Here is a 24198-nt window from a genome sequence, read left to right on the forward strand (position 1 = left end):
TACGAAACTGGGCAGGAATGATGTTCAGACTGTGCTCTTCAATATTTGCTTTTTTCGCAGTGTTATTGTTGTGACTTCCCGTCAGGCGCCGATACTGGTACGGCGACGTAGCGTTGAAACAGAAGCATCAGTGTGTTACAGTTGCAGTCAGACAACATGCGCCTGAACAAGGTGAGAAGGGATTTAGTGTAGACCTGTTTCACTGAAACAATAGCGATAGCGGCGCTGTTCTTCATGAATACAGACGCATTAAAGGAATACGAGGGTTTCTCTTTGCGCCGCGGGGTTGAAGAACAAGACTGGAAAGTTCGAAAGAACTGGTGGTTTGGGAATTGCTCCCGGGAGAGGCCGACGGCCAGTTGCGCAAAAATTGTTGAGGAAGTTTCTGTATCGATGTCTGAGAATGCTGGACGGAATGAGCGAGCTTCGATCAGTGCGGAAGCTGTGTCACGAAGCTGAACATTCCATGGTCCACCTTTCGAAAAGTGATGCGAACAATTATGAAATGGTATCTGCACAATTTCTAGTGCAGTTCCACGCTGTGGTGGATGCTGATCGTCGTCACACTGATCAATGTTTGTAACCTGATAACGGAAACATGATAATGAGTTAATATCACTAGTATGCTTTTGTTCTACAGTATACTGTAGAACGAAAGCAAACTAGCGAAATTCATTTATTACAATGTTGCTCTACCAAGAACCGACGGAAGATTGAGTTAACATGTAAACATGATAATCAATCAACAAATGTTAAATTCTGAAATTAAAATGTGTTTTATGCGAAGGTTTATTCGTTATTTCTCTTCTGCAAGACCTTGCAAATGTTTCCACAAATTTTCATTGTGCAACGACCACTCGTTTGTTTAAAATTTTCAAATGTGTGTGATTTCCTAAGGGACTAAACTACTGAGGTCATCGGTCCTTACACACTACTTCAACTAACTTATGCTAAGAACAACGTATGCAACAATGCCAGAGGGAGGACACAAACCTCCGATGGGAGAAGCCGCGCAGTTCGTGACATGGCGCCCTAAACCACGCGGTCATTCCGCGCGGCTGACTCGTTTGTCACAAAGGCCGTCTCGAGTCGCGAAACTTTCAAGTACATATTTTTATTTATTTGTGTTGACTCGGCTGTTGCATACACTAATATGAAATAGAGAATAGCGAAAGAAGTCGAAGGAATGGGTGGGAATCAGGGATTTACAGCCGCACATGACGCTGTGGTAACGCACTTGCGAAAGTTGAAAATTTCTGCCTGAACTCGAAGAAGGATTTACCGCTTCTCAAGAGCGTTTACACTAATCACTTCGGCCTTCGGCACAAGATTGCTGACCGACACAAATTTCCAATTTATCGCACACTGCAGCGCACCCTCTCTCGTCTATTAACCCTCTACTTGCAAATTAATGACTCCCGTAGAGTCCGACAGACCAGGCACCACTCAAATATATACATTTCTGTAAGAACGCGACAGCTCCTTCGCCTTTCTTTCAGTTCCGATGCACTAATATCGTCAGATCACCTACGTGAATTGTGAGGGATTAACGGACGACAGACATTGCGTTCCAGCATGCCTTAATATGGAAATTTGAGTCGGTCAGGCACCGTATCCGGATGGCCGAAACTGTTAAGGCAATCACCGACAAGAAGTGGTAAATCCGGGTTCCACTCCTTATCAGGTATGATTTTAATGATTTTACAACTCGCGCTGTTGCATTATCAGAATAAACTGTGGGACTGGAAATCACATCTTCCCACCCATCCCTTCTCTTCCTTTCCCAATTCTCTCTCTCTTATGTGTAATATAATCTTTCTTTTCCATCAGTCTTCTGATTAAGTCTTCTGACTTGTTTTATGGGACTCGCCATGAATTCCTGAGCCAACCTCTTCATCTTGCAACCTACGTCCTCAATTACTTGCTGCATGTCTTTCAATCTCTGGTTTCCTCTATACATTTTATCCTGTACCCTTTCATCTAGAACCATGGAAGTTTTTACCTGATGTTTAAACAGACTTTCAACCATCTTGTCTCTTCTTCTTGCCAGTGACTTTGATACATTCCGTTTCTAATCAATTCTCCAGAGAACCTCCCCATACTTTACCTTATCAATCCACCAACGTCTGTAGCACCACATTCTAGATGCTTCGATCTTTCCTTTCCGGTTATACCACAGTCCAGGTCCCACTACCACACTATAATGTGCTGCATAATACATTCTCAGAAATTTCTTCCTCAAATTAAGGCCAAGGACGCTCTTTTTGACATTGTTAGTGCTCTTTTAATGCTCTCCTTGCACCGTCCATCATAACTTATTTTGCTACCTAGGTAGCAGAATTCCTTAACTTCGTCTACTTCTGATCACTAGTTCTGATATTAAGTTTATCTTTGTTCTCATTTCCGCTACATCTTATTACTTTCGCGTTTCATCGATTTTCTGTCAATCCATATTACGTACTCATTAGCTTTGTTCATTATCAATGAGGATAGCAATTTAAACAGCGAATCTTATCATTGATATCCTTTGAAGCTGCATTATAGCACCACCCTTCCATCAGCTTGAATTCCGTCAGTGCTTCAGTAATGCCTAGATTGAACAGTAGGGTGAAAAGCTACATCTTTGTCTTACACCCTTTCTAATCGGAGCACTTCGTTCTTGGTCTTCCAGTCTTATTGTTCCCGCTTTGTTCATGTCGATATTGTATATTACTCGTCATGCTCTATAGCTATCAGGCATTTTCCTCAGAGTTTCTGACATCTTGCATTATTTGACAGTAATGAACGCTTCCCCAGGTTGACGAATCCTATAATGGTAAGTCTTGCTTTCATTAGCAACCGCAACGTCATAATTTCCTCTCTGGTGCATTTAGCTTCCGTAAAGCAAAAAGGATCTCCTCTAGCACATCCTCAATCTTCTTTTCCATTTTTCTGCATATTACTCTTCTCAGCAACTTGGATGCTTGAGGAGTTAAGGTGACAGAGCGATAATTGTCGCACTTGTAGACTCTTGCAATTGTAAGAATTGTTTCGATAGCTTTTTCCGAAAGTCGCATGGTACATCGCCATACTCACACATTACACACACAAGTCGATTTGTTGCCATTTCCCCCAACGTGTTGATTTTAGAAATTCCCTTCCGTCTTATTCGATCTGAAGGATCGACTAGACTAGGATTTACTTCCTATTTACTTCCAAAACTCTTTCAAATTCTGATTCAAATTCTAGATCTCCTATTCTCTTCAATATCGTCTCCTATTTCTTATCCCTATCACATCAGCATATCCTCCCTCATATAGGCCTTCAGTGTACTTTGTCAACCTATCCGTCCTTCGCATTTAACATGGAATTACCATTGCACTCTTAATGATACCAGCCTTGCTTTTAATTTCACCGAAAGTTACTTTTCCTTTTCTGTACGCTGAGTCAGTCCATTCGATAATCGTTTTTTTTTTCGACTTCTTCCAATTTTTCTGTTGCCATTGCGCCTTACTTTCCCTGCACTTCCTATTTACTTCATCCATAACTGACTTGTGTATCTGCATTCCTGAGTTTGTCTGAACATATTTGTTGTTCCTCCTTTCGTCGATCAATTGAAGTATTTCTTCTGTTATCCAGAGTTTCTTCCTTGTTACCTTCTTTATATACATGTTTTTGTCCCCAGAATGAGTGATTTCAATTTTTAGAGCTGTCCATTCGTCTTCTACTGAACTGACTACTGAGTTACTCCTTTTCACAGCATCTATAGCCTCAGAGAGCTTCAAGCATATTGCGTCATTCCTACGAACTTCTGCACCCCACTTCCATGCACATTGCGTCATCCTGACTAGTCTCTTAAATTTCATCCTGTCGTCCATCACTATTAAACTTCAATCTGAGTCTATGTGCGCTCCTGGGTACGCCTTACAATCCTGTATCTGATGTAAGAATTTCTGTCTTACCATGATGTAGTTTATGTAGTATCTTCCCCTATCTATGGGCATTCTCCAAGTATATGTGCTGTTACTAACTACTTTTTATTGCAGAACTCAATTAGTCTTTCTCTCCTCTCGTACCTACTACCAAGTCCATATTTTCCCGTAACCCTTTCTCCTACTCGTTGCCTTACAACCATAACCACTACCCGGTCTCCCATTATATTTTCATCTCGTTTAACGTACTGAAATACTCTTTCAATAACCTCATATCCTTTCTCCAACACTTCATCTTCGGCTTGCCACGTCGACGTGTACACCTGAACTATGGTTGTCGGTGTTGGTTTGCTGTATGTTCTGATGACAACAAACCTATCACTGAACTGTCCACAGTAACTCACTCTCAGCTCTACCTTCCTATTCATAACGTATCCTACGCCCGTTGCCATTTTCTGCTGTTGTTGATAATACTCATATTCGTGTGGCCATTAATGCTCGTCCTCTTTCCATTTCACTTCACCAACGCCCCACTATATCTATACTGAACTTTAGCATACCCCTTTTTAAAATTTCCAGCTGCGCTGCCAAGTTCAAACTTCTGAAATTCTATGTCCAGACTCGATGAACGTTATCCTTTGTTATTGCAACTTTTTTTCATGTTCACCTAACCCTTAGCAGTCCCCTCTCGGAAATTCGAATGACGAGCTAATCCGGAAACTTTAGCGAACGGAGAGATTGTCGTGATACTTTTCCAAATACAGGCTATCTTTCCTGTGGATACACGTTATGTGTTTTTAATGCAGTCGTTTTCATTGCCCCCTGCATGACGTTTGGTTCGTGGGGCGCTCAATTGCACTGTCATCAGCGCCTGTGCGAAGTTCCAATTTTTTACACAGTCCAATATTTACACAATCCAAATTAGCCACGGTCACGAATGGTGATTATGATGAAATGATGAGGACAACACAAACACCGAGTCCCCGGGCAGAGAGAAATGCCCCTCCCGCCGGGAATCGAACCCGAAACCCCGTGATCCAGAGGCAGCAACGCTAGCTACTAGACCACGAGTTGCGGACGCCCCCCCACCTCCCCCCCCCTTTTTCATCAACAGGCTGTTGATCATTGCTAATTCATCCGCATATAATGACAGTTTCCCATCCCTGGACAGAATGTCAATCCTCAGGGACTGGGTGTTGTGTTGTCCTAATCATCATCATCATCATTTCATCCCCATGGACGAGCAAGTCGCCGAAGTGGCGTTAAATCGAAATACTTGCACCAGGTGAACGGCCTACCCAGCGGGAGGCCCTAGCCACACGATTATATATATATATAATCATCCCTGGGACAAGTGACTGCCCTGAGGCTCTGTCCGCTCCTCCGTTTGCTTTGACAAGGCCGTTGGCAGAGTGATGGAGACTTATCATGGCAAAGGTCTTGGCCGCCATTGGTGATGGTTTTTATTCAAATTTTAAGTAGTGAGGTGGTTCGAACCTGTGACCGAAATCGTTTTGATTACTAATAAAAGACAATACCCGTAGTCCCCAGGGGTTCTGTGCACTTTCTCTCAGAGTTTAATTACGCGCACCCTGCTCTGTGGTACTGCTGTGTCAGCCGTCAGTGTGTGTGCCCCGCAGGCCGGCCCATCCCGCGGCTGTACTGGCGGCTGAACGGCGCGCCGCCGCTGGAGGGCGCGCTGGAGCAGCAGCGGCTGCTGCCGGAGGGCGGCGTCGCGGCGTCGCTGCGGCTGCCGCGGCTGTCGCGCGCCCTCCTGCTCGCCGTCGTCTCCTGCCAGGCCGTCAGCAGCCCCCACGTGCCGCCCGTCGCCGCCAGCGCCGCCGTCCACCTGCTGCGTGAGTACACAGCCAATCCCACAGTGCTTTACTCCCGCCTACGTGGGCGAGGGCTGCTAGCATGGTAGATCAGCGATTTTGGTCAGAGGGTTCTCTGACCCCCGTAATAAAAAAAATTAAAAAAACAGATGAAAGATGAACTTCAACAGCCGTCAAGGGATGTCTGCTCCGAACAAATGCAACGAACAATAACGAACAAATTCAGATTGAAAAAGAGGGTCGCTAACGCACGTTTGTGCAGTTGCGCTTGACCCACGGGTGAGCCGGTTCGAAAATATTTTCACTACCAATATTTGCCCGTCAAGGGTGAGAGAGGTGTCGGCTTAAAGTTCCTGGTCACCAGAATTTGCGTCACGGTCGTGGTTTAACTACCAAACCTTTCCGCAGTTCCATGAAGTGAGGACATCTGGCACTGCCCACGGTGACTTTAAGCTTGATGGTCCCCTTTGTGTTACTTGTGAGGCATAGCCTATGTGTCGGCACTAGGTTTCACACTCTCCCTTGTCTCAACATCACACACACACACACACACACAGTCACAATACATGCAACTAGTATTACAAAAATTGTACTGGAGCATGTTGCAAATAAAATACAAAAGAGAACTATTAAATCTTCCTTACAATAGGGATGGCAGTTATCGCTGGAACAATCTATCTTCGGTTATCTTTGTTGTTTAGAACGCCAATTTAATCGAGTGTTAAAAACGCTCAAAATAACCGGTTCCTGAAATATCCGATTTTTCGGTAGATCTATCCTCCTGTTTTCTGCAATAAATATACAAATCAAATAAAGAGTTAAAAATTTTTGCTCACTGCGTTTCAACGTTCATAGAGTGAAAAATACGAAATATATAGACTAGTAAACGAAAACTTAGTCTGTTCAAAGTTCGCGGCTTTTCCGAAAAGCAGTAATTGGCTGAATACTACTCCAGTATTTTGACGCAAATTTATTTAAAACTCTGCTCAACAATCATTTTGTAATCGAGCGTCATACCACTGTTAGCGAATTACGAGTGATCAGTGCAAAAAGGGTGACAATTGAGTCTGAAGAACTCTGTTTTTCCATGTGAATTTATCCGTTTTCGAAAGCAACAAGAACATATAGGTATGTTATGTAGACATAAGCAACAGATCAGCTACTTTCTATTTTTAAACTCCGAATGAACTGCCCAGTTTTAAGTTTACTCCTTACATGATGTCGGAAGTTTATTGCAACTCCTCCCGTTCTTAAACTTCCAAAGGCATTGTATTTCATTGATGACGCATTTTGCGAAACACTTCCAGGCTAAAGATGGTGCCAGTCTGTAACAAGTTATGTCCGACGACAGCAACGAGAAACTACCATAGAGACCACATGGGGCAACTCTCGCTACACCACACGTACACACGTACCATTCTTGGCACTACGCCAGAAGGCAACAGGTACATTATTGTCTCACCAATCGTGTAGTACCCGACCACGATACTGCTCCACTTTGCCGCCTGTGACCGTCATGGGAAACACGCATTGGCATCACAGTAGACAAGCACAGCGGTGACTAAGGAAAATGTACCGCTCTGTAAATGACTTGAGGACAGTTATGTATATGCTAGTAAGTGGTTCAGCATGTCTTCGCGAAATATCACAATAAAAACTCAAGACAAAGAGACCGAAGAGCTTTCACTCCCAGGTGCAATACTACTGCGGCGATTAATATCAATTTGCTTCTCGCTTCTGTCGGCATTGTTATTAAAACACCACTGACTGCTTTTCCCATTTTCCATAATAATGGAATATTTCAAAGCAATGCAAAATTTTTGGATATAAATTACTCGCTTTTTCAAAAAGGTTATTTAAACGCGAAAAAAATTTGGACTGCTGCTATGGTAAATTGACATTTCGGCGTTTTACCTGGTTGTTATTAAAATAAATAAAAAGCACTTGTTATAATCGAGATAAGGAAAGTAGCGGAAAATATCGGTTATTCAGAACAGAAATACCGGTATCGATTTTAACTAGTCGGTTTTCCCGGTTCTTACCTTACAACTACAGTATTCTCAGTCATTGAGCTTGCAGCGAAAGCACTAGCCTGCACGGCACAATTATGCACCCTATTACTCGCCTCCAAGAGAATTCTTGATTACCTCGACTTGTAACTACTGTCGTGGCATGATGCGTAACACAGGGATTTTTTTTCTGTAGTTTGAATGTTTGAGGTACTGCAGTTCTACGTCTCAGTTCATTTCGGACAGAATCCTTTGAGCAGCTGAGCAGACTGTTTATTGTGAATTTTAAAATTTTCTCGTCGAATTGAATGTTCAGACAAATTTCGGGGTTGTAGCGGGTCGCTGTTCAATACATCCCACAATATTTCAATTAGGCACCTGTCTGTCATCCCCATGTTACCCATTGAAGAGGTCTCCTGCAGCTAGAGCCGTCCATGATGGCGAAAGTGTTTCCGATGCAGAATTTTATGCACCAACCCACATGCAGTGTACGCCCCGTAATTTGCGCGGCCAGTACATTCTCTCAAATTGCCTAAAATGTTCTTGAAGCCAATTTCGATCAGTTGTGGCTCGATGACACGACGCATTGTTGTTTGGGAACATGATTTCCATTAATGCCTGCAAATTGTCTCTAAGTAGGCATGCATAACAAATTCCTAGTCAGTGATCGGTTCATTTGAACAAGAAGGTCCGGTCAATTGCATGTCAACACAGCCCACGACACTATGGAGCCACCATCAGTCCGCAAAGTGCCCTTTTGACGTTTGGGTCCCTGGCTTCGTGAGGTCTCCGTCACTTCTCAACCCTGTCGCCACCTCTTACCAGCTGAAATGGGGACTCACGTGACCAGGCCACAGTTTTACAGTTGTCTTTGGTCCAACCGAGATGGTCACGAGCCCAGGAGAGGCGCTGGAGGTGATGTCGTTCTGTTATCGAGGGCTCTCGAGTCGGTCGTCTGCTGTCATTGCACTTTAACGCCAAATTTCGGCACACTGTTCTAGAGCACACGTTCAACGTGCCTCCCACTTTGAATTCTGCGGTTATATCACACAGTGTTGCTTGTCTGTTTATTCTAACAATTATACGCAGACGCTGCGTGTTTCCGCCGTTAAGTGAAGGACGTCGGCCACTAAGTCGTCTCTGACGTGGATCTCGGAATACTGAATTCCCTAATGATTTCCGAAAAGATATGTCCCCAATTCCAGCTCCAACTACCATATCGCATTCGGAGTCAGTTAATTCCCGTTGTGCGGCCATTATAACTTTGCAAACAATTTCAAATGAATCACCTAAGTACAAATAACAGCTCCGTCAATGTACTACTCTTATACACCTTGTGTATGCGACACTACAAGCATCTATATATGTGCGTATCGCTATCCCATGACATTACCTCCTCAGTGTGTATCAACTAAATTACATTCATAAGTACACCCGGTTCACTATGGACATAGAGAAGGAGGGTTGTATGCCTTCCTTGAATGTCTTATTAGACGCAAAAGTGATTGTTTTCAGTAGCATTCAGTTTATCGTAAGACAATTCATACTGATTTCTATTTGCAAGCTTCAAGTTGCCACCAATCGTCACAAATTACGAACGTGCGTAAAACACATGTACACAGAGCTTACTTAGTCTCAGATATAGATAGTTTGCCTTAAGAACTCGCTTAACTAGTGTTCGGGAAAATGGATATTCTACACGGCAGATTCACAGGGCACTATCAGTTAAAATCAAGAAGCAGGAGGTAGCTGAACAGGACAACACGCCGGCAAAATCTTCACCTTTTCTTTCTTCTGTGAGCGACATTTCGCTTAAAATAGCAAAAATACTTCGTAATTTCAGGTTAAAGTAGTTTTCCGTCCACCATCTACGATTGCAGACAATCTGGCATCATGCAATGATATGTTATTATTCCGGAAGGCCGGAATTTACAAAGTACCTTGCCCAATGTCATAGGACTTACATAGGTCAGACCACACACACTGTGAGGAGACGTTGAATTGAACATCAAAGTTGCGCCAGCCTTTTTCAGCATTTCCACTGGACATTCAATGGAATGTGATAAAAAAATGAAATGAGCGTATGGCATCGTTGGCCGGGAGGCCCCTATTCGGGGAAGTTCGGCCGCCAAGTGCAAGTCTTATTTCATTCGACGCCACATTGGGCGACTTGCACACCGGTGATAAGGATGAAATTATGCTGACGACGACAACACCCAGTCCCCGAGCGGACACAATCTCAGAGCCGGTCGGGAATTGAACCCGGGGTGCATGGCAGGCGAGCACTTTACCCAGTTAAGCAGGCGGACGGAATGTGATAATACAATGAGTCTCACTACAGCGAAATCCTTTTTGGGGCCTTCATTATTAAGGAATCTGTAGAAATACACCTGACTAAAAATCTGATGAACCGTGATAGTGGCTACCAGTTGGACAGTGCGTGGAACCTCGTCATCTGCAAGACTTGCTCTAATCGAATACGACAAAATAGTGCCCTGACGACCGAGGCGAGAGGAATGCGGAGGACAGCTGAGTCCCCAGGTTCCGCCAGCGAGGGCGCTTTCTGAGGGATGTCTGGTGCGTCTGTCACCTTTATTTTCACGCATACCTGTAATACTCATAGAGTACTATTTACTGCGGAACGGAGGACGTCGGTCTTCGATGGCCCACCTGACGATTACTGGCAGGTGCTTAGTCGAAACATCGTGGCATGTATTGAACGACGACCCACTGATAGCCCGAAATTTGTTTCAATAGTGTGTTTGTGTTTACAGCAGGTAACTTTGTGACCGTAGGCCAATTTTCCTCCACGTTGTGGACTGTACTTATAGTGATCCGCCGATGGATGTTAAATCATGCTAATGGAACTACTTAAGTCACTCCCTGTTATCGTTTCCTTATCAGACAGGTTGTTGCACTCAGATATTAATCAGCTGTCTCTGGACCTTGCAAACGCCTCGTCTTGGCAATGTTTCATTGCCTAATTGATTAATTTAAAGAAAAACGGACGGAGAGAAAGCTACATAAAAATGATAGCCAGTATATGTGATTAAATTTTTACGTATATCGTAGGAAGACACACAAATGCGAAGTAGCCTATCACAGCGTTTAATACAACGTATCCACAATTCTGAACTACGTTGCGAGATGGCGCATTCTTGGTAGGACAAGGAATGAGACGAAAAATATATAAAACATAATGAAAATCTAAAGGAGAATAAGTCCACTCCGTAGAGGGAGCGAGGACTGTTTTACTGAAACGAATCAAGAAATTGAGACTTGCTAGCCATTAGTTGCGTATTACGAGCACAATGGCAGGAAACAAATCACAGGACTTAGCAAATAACGAACAGTGGAGTCGCGATGCCTGATTCCTCCGGTGGAAAACACAGTGAGCGCATGAAAGGAATCGTGGTATTTGCTACGCTTTTTTCTAACGGGAAACATGCTGGTCAAACGTACGATGCGCACACAAGTGCACTTTAAATAAATATATTGTACTCAACTTGTGGGCGAAGAAATGCTACACTGTTGACAACTTGTGGCAGCCGTTGGTAGTTATAAGGAGAGTCTCCACACGGGTATGCGGCTAGGTACATTGAATGTTTTCCGGTAGGGCAAAGTATCTACAACTCGGTTTTATGTTCGGCACTAACTAACGACTAGAAGTAGTCTTGAGCTGGAAGGCTCGTGGCCATGCGCCCGCTGCTTATTTCACCGTCCTTTCGATCTTTACTGTTCACCTGCTTGGAAGTTCTTCATTGGTAGCCAAGTTCAAAGCGCCACTCACGGCGCCCGCAGGAATCTTCGACGCACCGGCTCCAGTACTATCGGTAGCCTATGATACTACAGATGAGACGAGGTTGCTTCCAGCGTGGTGGAGAGCAGCCCTTGTGTACCAAAAAGGTGACAAGTGCCTCATTACTGCTATCTGCGATATATAATCGTCAAAGATGAGCTACCGAATGGGCTGGAGAGAGGCTCTCCAAGTTATTTTTGATCTCTGGGGCAGCAGAGTTACATGCGTCCGCGATTGATATTTTCCTGTACCCAGCGTAGCAGGGCTGGAGGCGGAACCGCTACCTAAGTCTCGGTCTGTCGGGCCACCACCAGCCTTTGCCACTCACATTGGGAGGCATGTCTGGCGTACGTTTTTCGAACTATGGAGGAACAGGTATGTCTTCGCCAACACGCTGCTTCACCCTAAGTTCAAATGTAACACCCGCGAACATTTAAAGGAATTCGCCATCTGGAGCATTTTCACCTTTAATCTACGGGAGGTTTCGGGTATTACATTACCCCCTAATTCGATGGAGTTTCCTGGAGAAAGTTCATCGATGGCACTCATTCTGCAGTTAAAATTAATCTAATTGCATAATTGCAAGGTCTTACGACTTTTCAGTAAACGATCAGTCCAGTCTAAGTTTAGTACAAATCAGATCGAAATATTGTAATCAGCGCTTATCTGTGGCTGCAGTTACGAAATTAATTAAATTTTTTTTCTCTTTCATTGTGACATGGATTGGCCCTTTCATTGTGGCCCATCCACATACAGTTTTTGCTCTCAAAAGTTTCCGCATTATATAGCCCCACCGTACCTAACATGAAATTAGTTGCTAGATTAAAACGGTATTAAAGTAAAATTCGATGATGGGTACACTAAATTGTTGATGAAACAGACAGTGAGTTCTATTGCAAAAATCACTTAAATATTGATGTGGATTATTGAAGATCATTGTAAAGTACTAACTCAGCTTCTTTAACTGCGTTCATCTTGGAATACTAGTAGTGTTTAAGATTTGTTATAAAAGTTGTAGTGTCATTCAACTAACTTGGAAATAATAAGCTGGGGTCTTAGTGATCCTACCGAACCAGTAGTGTAACAAGCACTTCGCCATTACATTTACGTGTTAAGGCGGCGCAAGGTATGCGGCACGTCCTTGATGGTCACCGAATGTCAGGTAGGAGAGGGCTGATCGCTGTGGTATCGAGGAGTACTCGTTAGATAACGAGAGCCTTGAAGAAGACTTGCTGCACTCAGCTGAGTGCAAGACTTATTCCGATCGACGCCACATTGGGCGACCTGCGTGGTGGTGATGAGGATGAGAAGATGATGAGGACAACACAACACCCAGGGCGTGAGCGGAGAAAATTTGTAATCTGGCCGGGAATCGAACTCGCGCCCGCTGCATTGGAGGAAATTACGTTACCACTCAGCTAAGCGGGCGGACTCTAGAGAGAAGGAAGCCATTCGGAAGTCATAAACAGAGCAGCCGCTTTTGTAGTAAAGTCGTATCGCTCAATGATAAGAAATGAGAAGCAAGTGAAAAGACGGAACAAAACCGTTAGTGAGCTAAAAGTAAATTCTGTTCATAAACAACTTTTTAAGCTTAATTTCACTGTTTGGTTAATTGTTTATACCTATTTGAGAGATCTGCTCAAATTTGTTGTTGCTGCAGTAGTTGTTGTAATCATAGTCACACAAACTCGTTGTGACACTTGCTAACAGAACCGACTTAGAAATTCCACAATTACTACAAAGATGTGTATTGAACATTATAACTCTTGTACCGGACGAAGTAGCACTCTTTGGCACAGTGGTGGAACTACTGGATACTAGAACAGCCACAAAATATTAGATCAGTTTATCATAACTTGAACAAAATACGAAATTTAACTTTGTAACAACCTGTGTGTACAGGAAGAGTCTGGGAGTCTTAACGACAGCAGATATTTGAAGCGTTTGCACACAGAAGGGAGAGAGAGTCTGTGAGAGCTGAGTGATCACTCTCAGTGAGATAGCTGAGTTATGTTTATATGCGTGAAAGAAGAGGTTGCAATGAAAGAACGTCAAGCTGCAGCCGAGCTTTTAATACGAGGGTTATTCGAAAGGCAAGGAACGATAGGTCCCGATATTGAAAATACAGTCAAAATCTCATGAAGCTTTCCACAGATGCGTTGGGCACTGTGTCTAGTACACCTGTCGAGCGCATCTTTTCAGTTCTGAGTTCACAGTGAGAACGTAAAGATGGCTAGAAACTAGCGTCACCCGCCAAGTATGAGGGCCTGGCGAAAAATTTCGCCTGAAGCTATGCAATCCACATAGCATAACTGTCATGCGGTTCGTTCTACACGACAATTTTCGGGCGCACTCTGCAGGGGCAATGAAGATGATCCTGCAGTTTTTCCGATGGGAAGTGTTTGATCACCCTCAATACAGCCTGTAATTGGCTACCCATGCGGTTCATCTCTGCTCAAATGAACCGCTGGCTATGAAGACAATATTTTGACACAGACAATGGGCTGTAGTTCAGAGGGCAGAATTGTCGAAAAGCACTGCCGGCTGTCTTCTATAACTAGGGAATTGAAAAGTTGGTACAAAACTACAGTCGGAGCAACGACTGTATGGAGAAGTAGCTGGAAGGTGTACCTAACCATAGTAAATAAAACAGTTTTGATTTTCACTGTGGTTTCCATTCTGCGCCCTATCGTTCCTTACTTTCCAAATAGCCCTCGTACTTTGGCAGAAAGAAAGAACGCAAACGATCGTGTTTGTGTTGGATGAGAGAGTGAACTAAGTGCTGTGACGGTTTTGAAGCAGAGAAGATCTCTTTGAGGAACTTGTGATGGAAGATCCACAACAATAGCGAAATATATGAGCTATGGAACGGGATGAAATACTCGTCATAACTGGACGCATTAACTCTGTTAATATAAAAGACAGACTGCCTGTGATATTATGATTTCTCGCGTGACGTACGTTTATTCTCTTGAAACATTCTTAAAGTAACAATTATGATGAAATAACACTGTACCAGCTTTCATCTTGATTCCCACAGTCATTCAAAAGCCAAATACGGTTGTAATCTGATAAATAAAGCATTTCCAGACATGTATTTAACTGAAGGGTTTTAATTTTATTCATTTATAGAACCACTCCTGAATTCCTGAAGAGCTCTTCTTCACCTCCCAATTTACTAATATAATGAATAAATACCACGTCATAACAATTTTAGCTACAGCTGTGTTACTTGGAACTTCCTGGCAGATTAAAAATGTGTGACCGACCGAGACTCGGACTCGGGACCTTAGCCTTTCGCGGGCAAGTGCTCTACCAGTACTCACAGCTTTACTTCTGCCAGTATCTCGTCTCCTACCTTCGAAACTTTACAGAAGCTCTTCTGCGAACCTTACAGAACTATCACTCCTGAAAGAAAGGATACTGCGGAGACATGACTTAGCCACAGCCTGGGGGATGTTTCCAGAATGAGATTTTCACTCTGCAGCGGAGTGTGCACTGATATGAAACTTCCTGGCAGATTAAAACTGTGTGCCCGACCGAGACTCGAACTCGGGACCTTTGCCTTTCGCGGCAAGTGCTCAGCGCACACTCCGCTGCAGAGTTAAAGTCTCATTCTAGAAACATCCCCCATGCTGTGGCTAAGCCATGTCTCCGCAGTATCCTTTCTTTCAGGAGTGCTAGTTTTGCAAGGTTTGCAGGAGAGCTTCTGTAAAGTTTGGAAGGTAGGAGACGAGATACTGGCAGAAGTAAAGCTGTGAGTACCGGACGTGAGTCGTGCTTCGGTAGCTCAGATGGTAGAGCACTTGCCCGCGAAAGGCAAAGGTCCCGCGTTCGAGTCTCGGTCGGGCACACATTTTTAATCTGCCAGGAAGTTTCATATCAGCGCACACTCCGCTTCAGAGTGAAAGTCTCATTCTGGAAACATCCCCCAGGCTGTGGCTAAGCCATGTCTCCGCAGTATCCTTTCTTTCAGGAGTGCTAGTTCTGCAAGGTTCACAGGAGAGCTTCTGTAAAGTTTGGTAGGTAGGAGACGAGATACTGGCAGAAGTAAAGCTGTGAGTACCGGGCGTGAGTCGTGCTTCGGTAGCTCAGATGGTAGAGCAACTGCCCGCGAAAGGCAAAGGTCCCGAGTTCGAGTCTCGGTCGGACACACAGTTTTAATCTGCCAGGAAGTTTCATATCAGCGCACACTCCGCTGCAGAGTGAAAATCTCATTCTGTGTTACTTGGAGTTTTATGGCACTTTTCCAAGTTCCTAAACGACTGCTTCCAAATATGGCTTCAGTTGTTTCTGTATGTTAATTCCTCTATGCAATAAAACTAAATAGCCTGCTTTGTTAAGTCGTGTATATTCTGGTAAATTCATCTGTGAAGATGTTAAAAACTGTGGTCATTTCAACCAACAATCTTTGTTTCTTATCTCAGTTCCTGTACTCCAGTAACTGTATATTCGATAACGCTGGCCTTCTCGTACAAACTAATTAAATGCTCAGTTTCGTTGTGAGTCCACTTCTTGGCAGAATTCCTTAAGTATCTTGACAGTGTCGCATGCATAACGCACTAGTGTCTCCTTCATACTAAGGTAGGATCGACTCTCCTAGGTGAAAAATATTATTTTCGTTTATTAATTATATGTAAAAAATGTTCAAATGTGTGTGAATTCGTATGGGACCAAACTGCTGAGTTCACCGGTCCCTAAGCTTACACACTACTTAATGTAACTTAAACCAGCTTACGTTAAGTACAACACATACACCCATGCCTTAGGGAGGACTCGAACCTCCAACGGGGGAAAGCCGCGTAAACCGCGAGAAAGCGCCTAGACCGCGCGGCTACCCCGCGCGGCTGTTCTATGTAATATGTCTACTATTTTTTGTAGGTTTTCGGCTACTGACTTCTCCTGCTGTCCGTTTTGGAAGTAAAACGGGCGCTTTATCCCTCAGGACACGGCCACAGGTTATTGATTAAAAGTGGAAGTTTCGTGAATACTTTCGTTTTAAATCTACATCTACATACATATTCCGCAGTCCACGATAAGGTGCGTGGCGGAGGGTACCTCTTGTCACAACTAGCATCTTCTGTCCCTGTTCCACTCCCAAACAGAACGAGGGAAAAATGACTGCTGATGTGCCTCTGTACGAGCCCTAATCTCTCTTATCTTATCTTTGTGGTCTTTCCGCGAAATATAAGTTGGCGGCAGTAAAATTGTACTGCAGTCAGCCTCAAATTCTGGTTCTCTAAATTTCCTCAGTAGCGATTCACGAAAAGAGCGCCTCCTTTCCTGCAGAGTCTCCCACCCGAGTTCCTGAAGCATTTCCGTAACTCTCGCGTGATGATTAAACCTACCAGTAACAAATCTAGCAGCCCGCCTCTGAATTGCTTCTATGTCCTCCCTCAATCCGACCTCATAGGGATCCCAAACGCTCGAGCAGTACTCAAGGATAGGTCGTATTAGTATTTTATAAGCGGTCTCCTTTACAGATGAACCACATCTTCCCAAAATTCAACCAATGAACCGAAGATGACTATCCGCCTTCAACGCAACTGCAATTACATGCTTCTCCCACTTCATATCGCTCTGCAGTGTTACGCCCAAAGATTTAATCGAGGTGACTGTGTCAAGCGCTACACTACTAACGGAGTATTCAAACATTACGGGATTCTTTTTCCTATTCATCTGCGATAATTTACATTTATATATATTTAGAGTTAGCTGCCATTATTTACACCAATCACAAATCCTGTCCCACTCATCTTGTATCCTCCTACAGTCACTCAACGACGACACCTTCCCGTACACCACAGCATCATCAGCAAACTGCCGCACATTGCTATCCACCCTTTCCAAAAGATCATTTATGTAGGTGGAAAACAACAGCGGACCTACCACACTTCCCTGTGGCACTCCAGATGATACCCTCATCTCCGCTGAACACTCACCATCGAGGACAACGTACTGGGTTCTATTACTTAAGAAGTCTTCGAGCCACACACGTATTTGGGAACCAATCCCATATGCTCGTACCTTAGAAGTCTGCAGTGTGGCACCGAGTACAACGCTTTCCGGAAGTCAAGGAATATGGCATCCGTCTGATACCCTTCATCCATCGTTCGCAAGATATCATGTGAAAAAAGGGCGAGTTGCGTTTCGCAGGAGCGATGCTTTCTAAAGCCGTGCTGATGCATGGACAGCAACTTCTCTGTCTCAATGCTTGTGCATGAATAGGGCAATATATATTGCCAAAATGTGGTAGCACAGAAACTTTGAAATACAGCAAAAATCCTGGACGCAGTACGGCTACTCAGGACTCTCAGCTCTTCGAACAATGCCGGTATAGTCTTTCTTGTCTGAGAGCCACTGTGAGCAGCTATCGAGAGATGGAGGTTAGTGGTTAAGCGATTTTTTTTTTTGTCATCAGTCTACTGACTGGTTTGATGCGGCCCGCCACGAATTCCTTTCCTGTGCTAACCTCTTCATCTCAGAGTAGCACTTGCAACCTACGTGCTCAATTATTTGCTTGACGTATTCCAATCTCTGTCTTCCTCTGCAGTTTTTTCCCTCTACAGCTCCCTCGAGTACCATGGAAGTCATTCCCTCATGTCTTAGTAGATGTCCTATCATCCTGTCCCTTCTCCTTATCAGTGTTTTCCATATATTCCTTTCCTCTCCAATTCTGCGTAGAACCTCCTCATTCCTTACCTTATCAGTTCACCTAATTTTCAACATTCGTCTATATCACCACATCTCAGATGTTTCGATTCTCTTCCGTTCCGGTTTTCCCACAGTCCATGTTTCACTACCATACAATGCTGTACTCCAGACATACATCCTCAGAAATTTCTTCCTCAAATTAAGGCCGGTATTTGATATTAGTAGACATCTCTTGGCCAGAAATACCTTTTTTCCTATAGCGAGTCTGCTTTTGATGTCCTCCTTGCTCCGTCCGTCATTGGTTATTTGACTGCCTAGGTAGCAGAATTCCTTAACTTCATTGACTTCGTGACCATCAATCCTGATGTTAAGTTTCTCGCTGTTCTCATTTCTACTACTTATCATTACCTTCGTCTTTCTCCAATTTACTCTCAAACCATACTGTGTACTCATTAGACTGTTCATTCCGTTCAGCATATCATTTAATTCTTCTTCACTTTCACTCAGGATAGCAATGTCATCAGCGAATCGTATCATTGATATCCTTTCACCTTGTATTTTAATTCCACTCCTGAACCTTTCTTTTATTTCCATCATTGCTTCCTCGATGTACAGATTGAAGAGTAGGGGCGAAAGGCTACAGCCTTGTCTTACACCCTTCTTAATACGAGCACTTTGTTCTTGATCGTCCACTCTTATTATTCCCTCTTGGTTGTTGTACATATTGTATATGACCCGTCTCTCCGTATAGCTTACCCCTACTTTTTTCAGATTCTTGAACAGCTTGCACCATTTTATACTGTCGAACGCTTTTTCCAGGTCGACAAATCCCATCAAAGTGTCTTGATTTTTCTTTAGCCTTGCTTCCATTATTAGCCGTAACAGAACTGCCTCTCTCGTCCCTTTACTTTTCCTAAAGCCAAACTGATCGTCACCTAGCGCATTCTAAATTTTCTTTTCCATTCTTCTGTATATTATTCTTGTAAGCAGCTTCTATGCATGAGCTGTTAAGCTGAGTGTGCGATAATTCTCGCACTTGTCAGCTCTTGCCGTCTTCGGAATTGTGTGGATGATGCTTTTCCGAATGTCAGATGGTATATCGCCAGACTCATATATTTTACACACCATCGTGAATAGTCGTTTTGTTGCCACTTCCCCAATGATTTTAGAAATTCTGATGGAATGTTATCTATCCCTTCTGCCTTATTTGACCGTAAGTCCTCCAAAGCTCTTTTAAATTCCGATTCTAATACTGGATCCCCTATCTCTTCTAAATCGACTCATGTTTCTTCTTCTATCACATCAGACAAATCTTCACCCTCATAGAGGCTTTCAATGTTTTCTATCCACCTATCTGCTCTCTCCTCTGCATTTAACAGTGGAAGTCCCGTTGCACTCTTAATGTTACCACCGTTGCTTTTAATGTCACCAAAGGTTGTTTTGAATTTCCTGTATGCTGAGTTCGTCCTTCCGACAACCATATCTTTTTCAATGTCTTCACATTTTTCCTGCAGCCATTTCGTCTTAGCTTCCCTGCACTTCCTATTCATTTCATTCCTCAGCGACTTGTATTTCTGTATTCCTGATTTTCCCGGAACATGTTTGTACTTCCTCCTTTCATCAATCAACTTAAGTATTTCTTCTGTTACCCATGGTTTCTTCGCAGCTACCTTCTTTTTACCTATGTTTTCCTTCCCAACTTCTATGATGGCCCTTTTTAGAGATGTCCATTCCTCTTCAACTGTACTGCCTACTGCGCTATTCCTTATTGCTGTATCTATAGCGTTAGAGAACTTCAAACGTATCTCGTCATTCCTTAGTACTTCCGTATCCCACTTCTTTGCGTATTGATCCTTCCCGACTAATGTCTTGAACTTCAGCCTACTCTTCATCACTAATATATTGTGATCTGAGTCTATATCTGCTCCTGGGTACGCCTTACAATCCAGTATCTGATTTCGGAACCTCTGTCTGACCATGATGTAATCTAATTGAAATCTTCCCGTATCTCCCGGCCTTTTCCAAGTATACATCCTCATCTTGTGATTCTTGAACAAGGTATTCGCTATTACTAGCTGAAACTTGTTACAGAACTCAATTAGTCTTTCTCCTCTTTCATTCCTTGTCCCAAGACCATATTTATTGTAACCTTTTCTTCTACTCCTGCCCCTACAACTGCATTCCAGTCTCCCATGACTATTAGATTTTCGTCCCCCTTTACATACTGCATTACCCTTTCAATATCCTCATACATTTTCTCTATCTGTTCATTCTCAGCTTGCGACGTCGGCATGTATACCTGAACTATAGTTGTCGGTGTTGGTCTGATTAGAACAGCCCGGTCACTCAACTGTTCACAGTAACACACCCTCTGCCCTACCTTCCTATTCATAACAAATCCTACACCTGTTATACCATTTTCTGCTGCTGTTGATTACCCGATACTCATCTGACCAGAAATCCTTGTCTTCCCTCCACTTCACTTCACTGACCCCTACTATATCTAGATTGAGCCTTTGCATTTCCCTTTTCAGATTTTCTAGTTTCCCTACCACGTTCAAGCTTCTGACATTCCACGCCCCGACTCGTAGAACGTTATCCTTTCGTTGATTATTCAATCTTTTTCTCATGGTAACCTCCCCCTTGGCAGTCCCCTCCCGGAGATCCGAATGGGGGACTATTCCGGAATCTTTTGCCAATGGAGAGATCATCATGACTCTTCTTCAATTACAGGCCAAATGTTCTGTGGATACACGTTACGTGTCTTTAATGCAGTGGGTTCCATTGCCTTCTGCATCCTCATGTCGTTGATCATTGCTGATTCTTCCGCCTTTAGGGGCAATTTCCCACACCTAGGACAAGAGAGTGCCCTGAACCTCCATCCGCTCCTCCGCCCTCTTTGACAAGGCCGTTGGCAGAATGAGGCTGACATCTTATGCCGGAAGTCTTCGGCCGCCAATGCTGATTATTTATCAAAATTTAGGCAGTGGCGGGGATCGAACCCGGGACCGAAGACGTTTTGATTATGAATCAAAGACGCTATCCCTAGACCACTATAAGAACGTAACTATCTCATCCTAATGCATTGCCGGCCGGTGTGGCCGAGCGGCTCTAGGTGCTACAGTCTGGAACCGCGCGACCGCTGCGGTCGCAGGTTCGAATCTTGCCTCGGGCATGGATGTGTGTGATGTCCTTAGGTTAGTTAGGTTTAAGTAGTTCTAGGTTCTAGGGGACTGATGACCTCAGAAGTTAAGTCCCATAGTGCTCAGAGCCATTTGAACCATTTTTGCCTAATGCATTCTCGGACACTTCCGGAAAGCTGATTCTCGACGTTTACACGGTACTATTTACTCGCAAATTCTCTCTGACAGAGAAAACCTATGACCCATGTACCAAGCTTAAGCCACTTATAGTTAAATTAATAACTTTTCCGGCACCTATTTTTTTTTATCCCTCAGAAAGGCTGACAGCAAGTACTCAGTTACACATAAAGGATTGATCGCTCACCCTTAGAACAGTATTAGCGGCCACCTAACTGAATTAGGACATTATGTTTACCGTTCACACCTCTCTAATAAGGAGGCTATCCCGTAGCGAGCTCGCGCTACACGCCACACGCATCGTCGACCGCGCCACCGCGCCGCATCACGTCTATTCGAACGGTGCTGCCAGGGCGCTAATGTCAGATCGCAAGCGGAATTGGATTAATTATCAGCCATCAGCGAAAGCACACAAAGCCGCACGCCGTCAGCTATTACGACCGGCGCTAATATCACTCCAATTACGGGCCATTGATGACAATTATGAGCCGGAGTCTAGCGTGCGTCGAGTGACATCGCCCCATTTGAAGCAGGCCCTGCAGGGGCGGCGAATTAGCGTTGACGTAATGCTGCCTCCAATAGTGATTGGTTTTCCGACAGAGGACCGCGATAGAGAGGGATGGGGCCTTGGCTTGACGTGGCTGCTGCCTTTGTTAATAAGACTCCGCTTCCGTATCAGCAGGATAATATCAGTAGGATAATGATATCGAGCGGAAGCGGTGGCAGGTAATTATCACTGAAGCAACTATGGTTCCTGTGCTTAACACATCCGAGAATGGCAGACACTCAGGATGAGGCAGCTAGACAGCAGATTTCAGCATGTTTTTCGGAAATCATTGCTTTGTTAATCTGAATGTGAATGGTGTTTCATTTGAAATGATAGAACTTTATTTATCTGTTAACAGTAAAGATTCCTGGCTATGGTACAGTCACATATTGTAAAAATTTTATTACTGCCTAATCCAACGTTTCAGTAGCGGTAACAGTGGTCTTCCTCTGGGTCTGCCACTAGACCAGTAGACATTTGTATCCATCAGTGATAGTTATTTACAATATGAAATGGTTGCATACCCAGTAAACTTTCACGTTAACTGACTCTGGCAGCGAAAGCCTACACAGTTACAATGATTTATATAACGAAAAATGGTTCAAATGGCTCTGAGCACTATGGGACTTAACATCTATGGTCATCAGTCCCCTAGAACTTAGAACTACTTAAACCTAACTAACCTAAGGACAGCACACAACACCCAGACATCACGAGGCAGAGAAAATCCCTGACCCCGCCGGGAATCGAACCCGGGAACCCGGGCGTGGGAAGCGAGAACACTACCGCACGACCACGAGATGCGGGCCATTTACATAACGTTAAAAATGTTATTACAAAACATAAAAATTTACTGAATCAAGGTTTCTTTCCGAAGAAAAACTTGGAACACCGTTCTTATACATAATATTTTCCTGAGTCAGTGCTTTATTTCTAAAATGACCTTGTGGTTAACATCGGAAGTTCACTGAGGCTTTTTGCGGATGATGCTGTAGTATATCGAGAGGTTGTAACAAATTGACGCATGGTGCAGGCAATGGCAATTGAATCTCGATGTAGACAAGTGTAATGTGCAGCGAATACATAGGAAGAAAGATCCTTTATCATTTAGCTACAATATAGCAGGTCAGCAACTGGAAGCAGTTAATTCCAAAAATTATCAGGGAAAGGCATTAGGAGTGATCTAAATGGAATGACCAAATAAAATTAATCGTCGGTAGGGCAGATGTCAGACGGAGATTCATTGGAAGAATCCTGAGGTAATGCAGTCCGAAAAAAAGTAGGTTACAGTACACTTGTTCGCCCAGTGCTTGAATATTGCTCACCATTGTGGGATCCGTATTACATAGGGTTGATAGAAGAGATAGAGAAGATCCAACGGAGAGCAGCGCGCTTCGTTACAGGATCATCTAGTAATCGCGAAAGCGTTACGGAGATGATAAATAAACTCCAGTGGAAGACTCTGCAAGAGAGACGCTCAGTAGCTCGGTACGGGCTTTTGTTGAAGTTTCGAGAACATAACTTCACCGTTGAGTCAAGCAGTATATTGCTCCCTCCTATGTATATCTCGCGAAGAGACCCTGAGGATAAAATCAAATCAGAGAGATTGGAGCCAACAGAGAGGCGTACCACCAGTCTTTCTTTCCCAGAACAATACGCGACTTGAATAGAAGGGAGAATCGATAGAGGTACTCAAGGTACCTTCCGCCACACACCGTCAGGTGGCTTGCGGAGTATGGATGTAGATGTAGATATAGAATGTTAGTTGGGGAAACGCACCTCCTTCAACACAGTACACTCACCTCTCCTTCCCCATCCCCTAGACATAAAAGATACAAGTTTCGATTACTTAAAACGTGCAAAAGAATGTACTATGAGAAATCACGTATTACAAGTTACTGTTTGAAACGCAGGACTTGATAACATAGTTTCACGATGAGAACAATAAATGCTCAAGATTTAGTATAAAAAGCGAGTACTACCGTCTCTTTCCGTAACACTGTCATTTTGCTCCCTAGTTACGCTCGATACGTATCGACACAAGTTTGTAATTTTCTTGACTATTTCCTCATGTTTTAAACTGCTGTAGCCGCAACGTTCAAACTTTCTGATGGCAGCTTTAT

At 43.7% G+C, this 24198-nt stretch overlaps 1 protein-coding gene across 1 annotated transcript in view; it reads left to right on the forward strand.

The window, feature by feature from the left end:
* LOC124709827 (hemicentin-1-like) overlaps window positions 1–24198 on the forward strand; it is a 432676-nt gene that overhangs the window by 159381 nt on the left and 249097 nt on the right. Inside the window, exon 4 of the mRNA XM_047240877.1 lies at window positions 5552–5767. Within this exon, the coding sequence (XP_047096833.1) occupies window positions 5552–5767 (216 nt within the window). The remainder of the gene's footprint in view (window positions 1–5551; window positions 5768–24198) is intronic.

The sequence above is a fragment of the Schistocerca piceifrons genome, chromosome 1, assembly GCF_021461385.2.
Source record: "Schistocerca piceifrons isolate TAMUIC-IGC-003096 chromosome 1, iqSchPice1.1, whole genome shotgun sequence".
NCBI lineage: Eukaryota > Metazoa > Arthropoda > Insecta > Orthoptera > Acrididae > Schistocerca > Schistocerca piceifrons.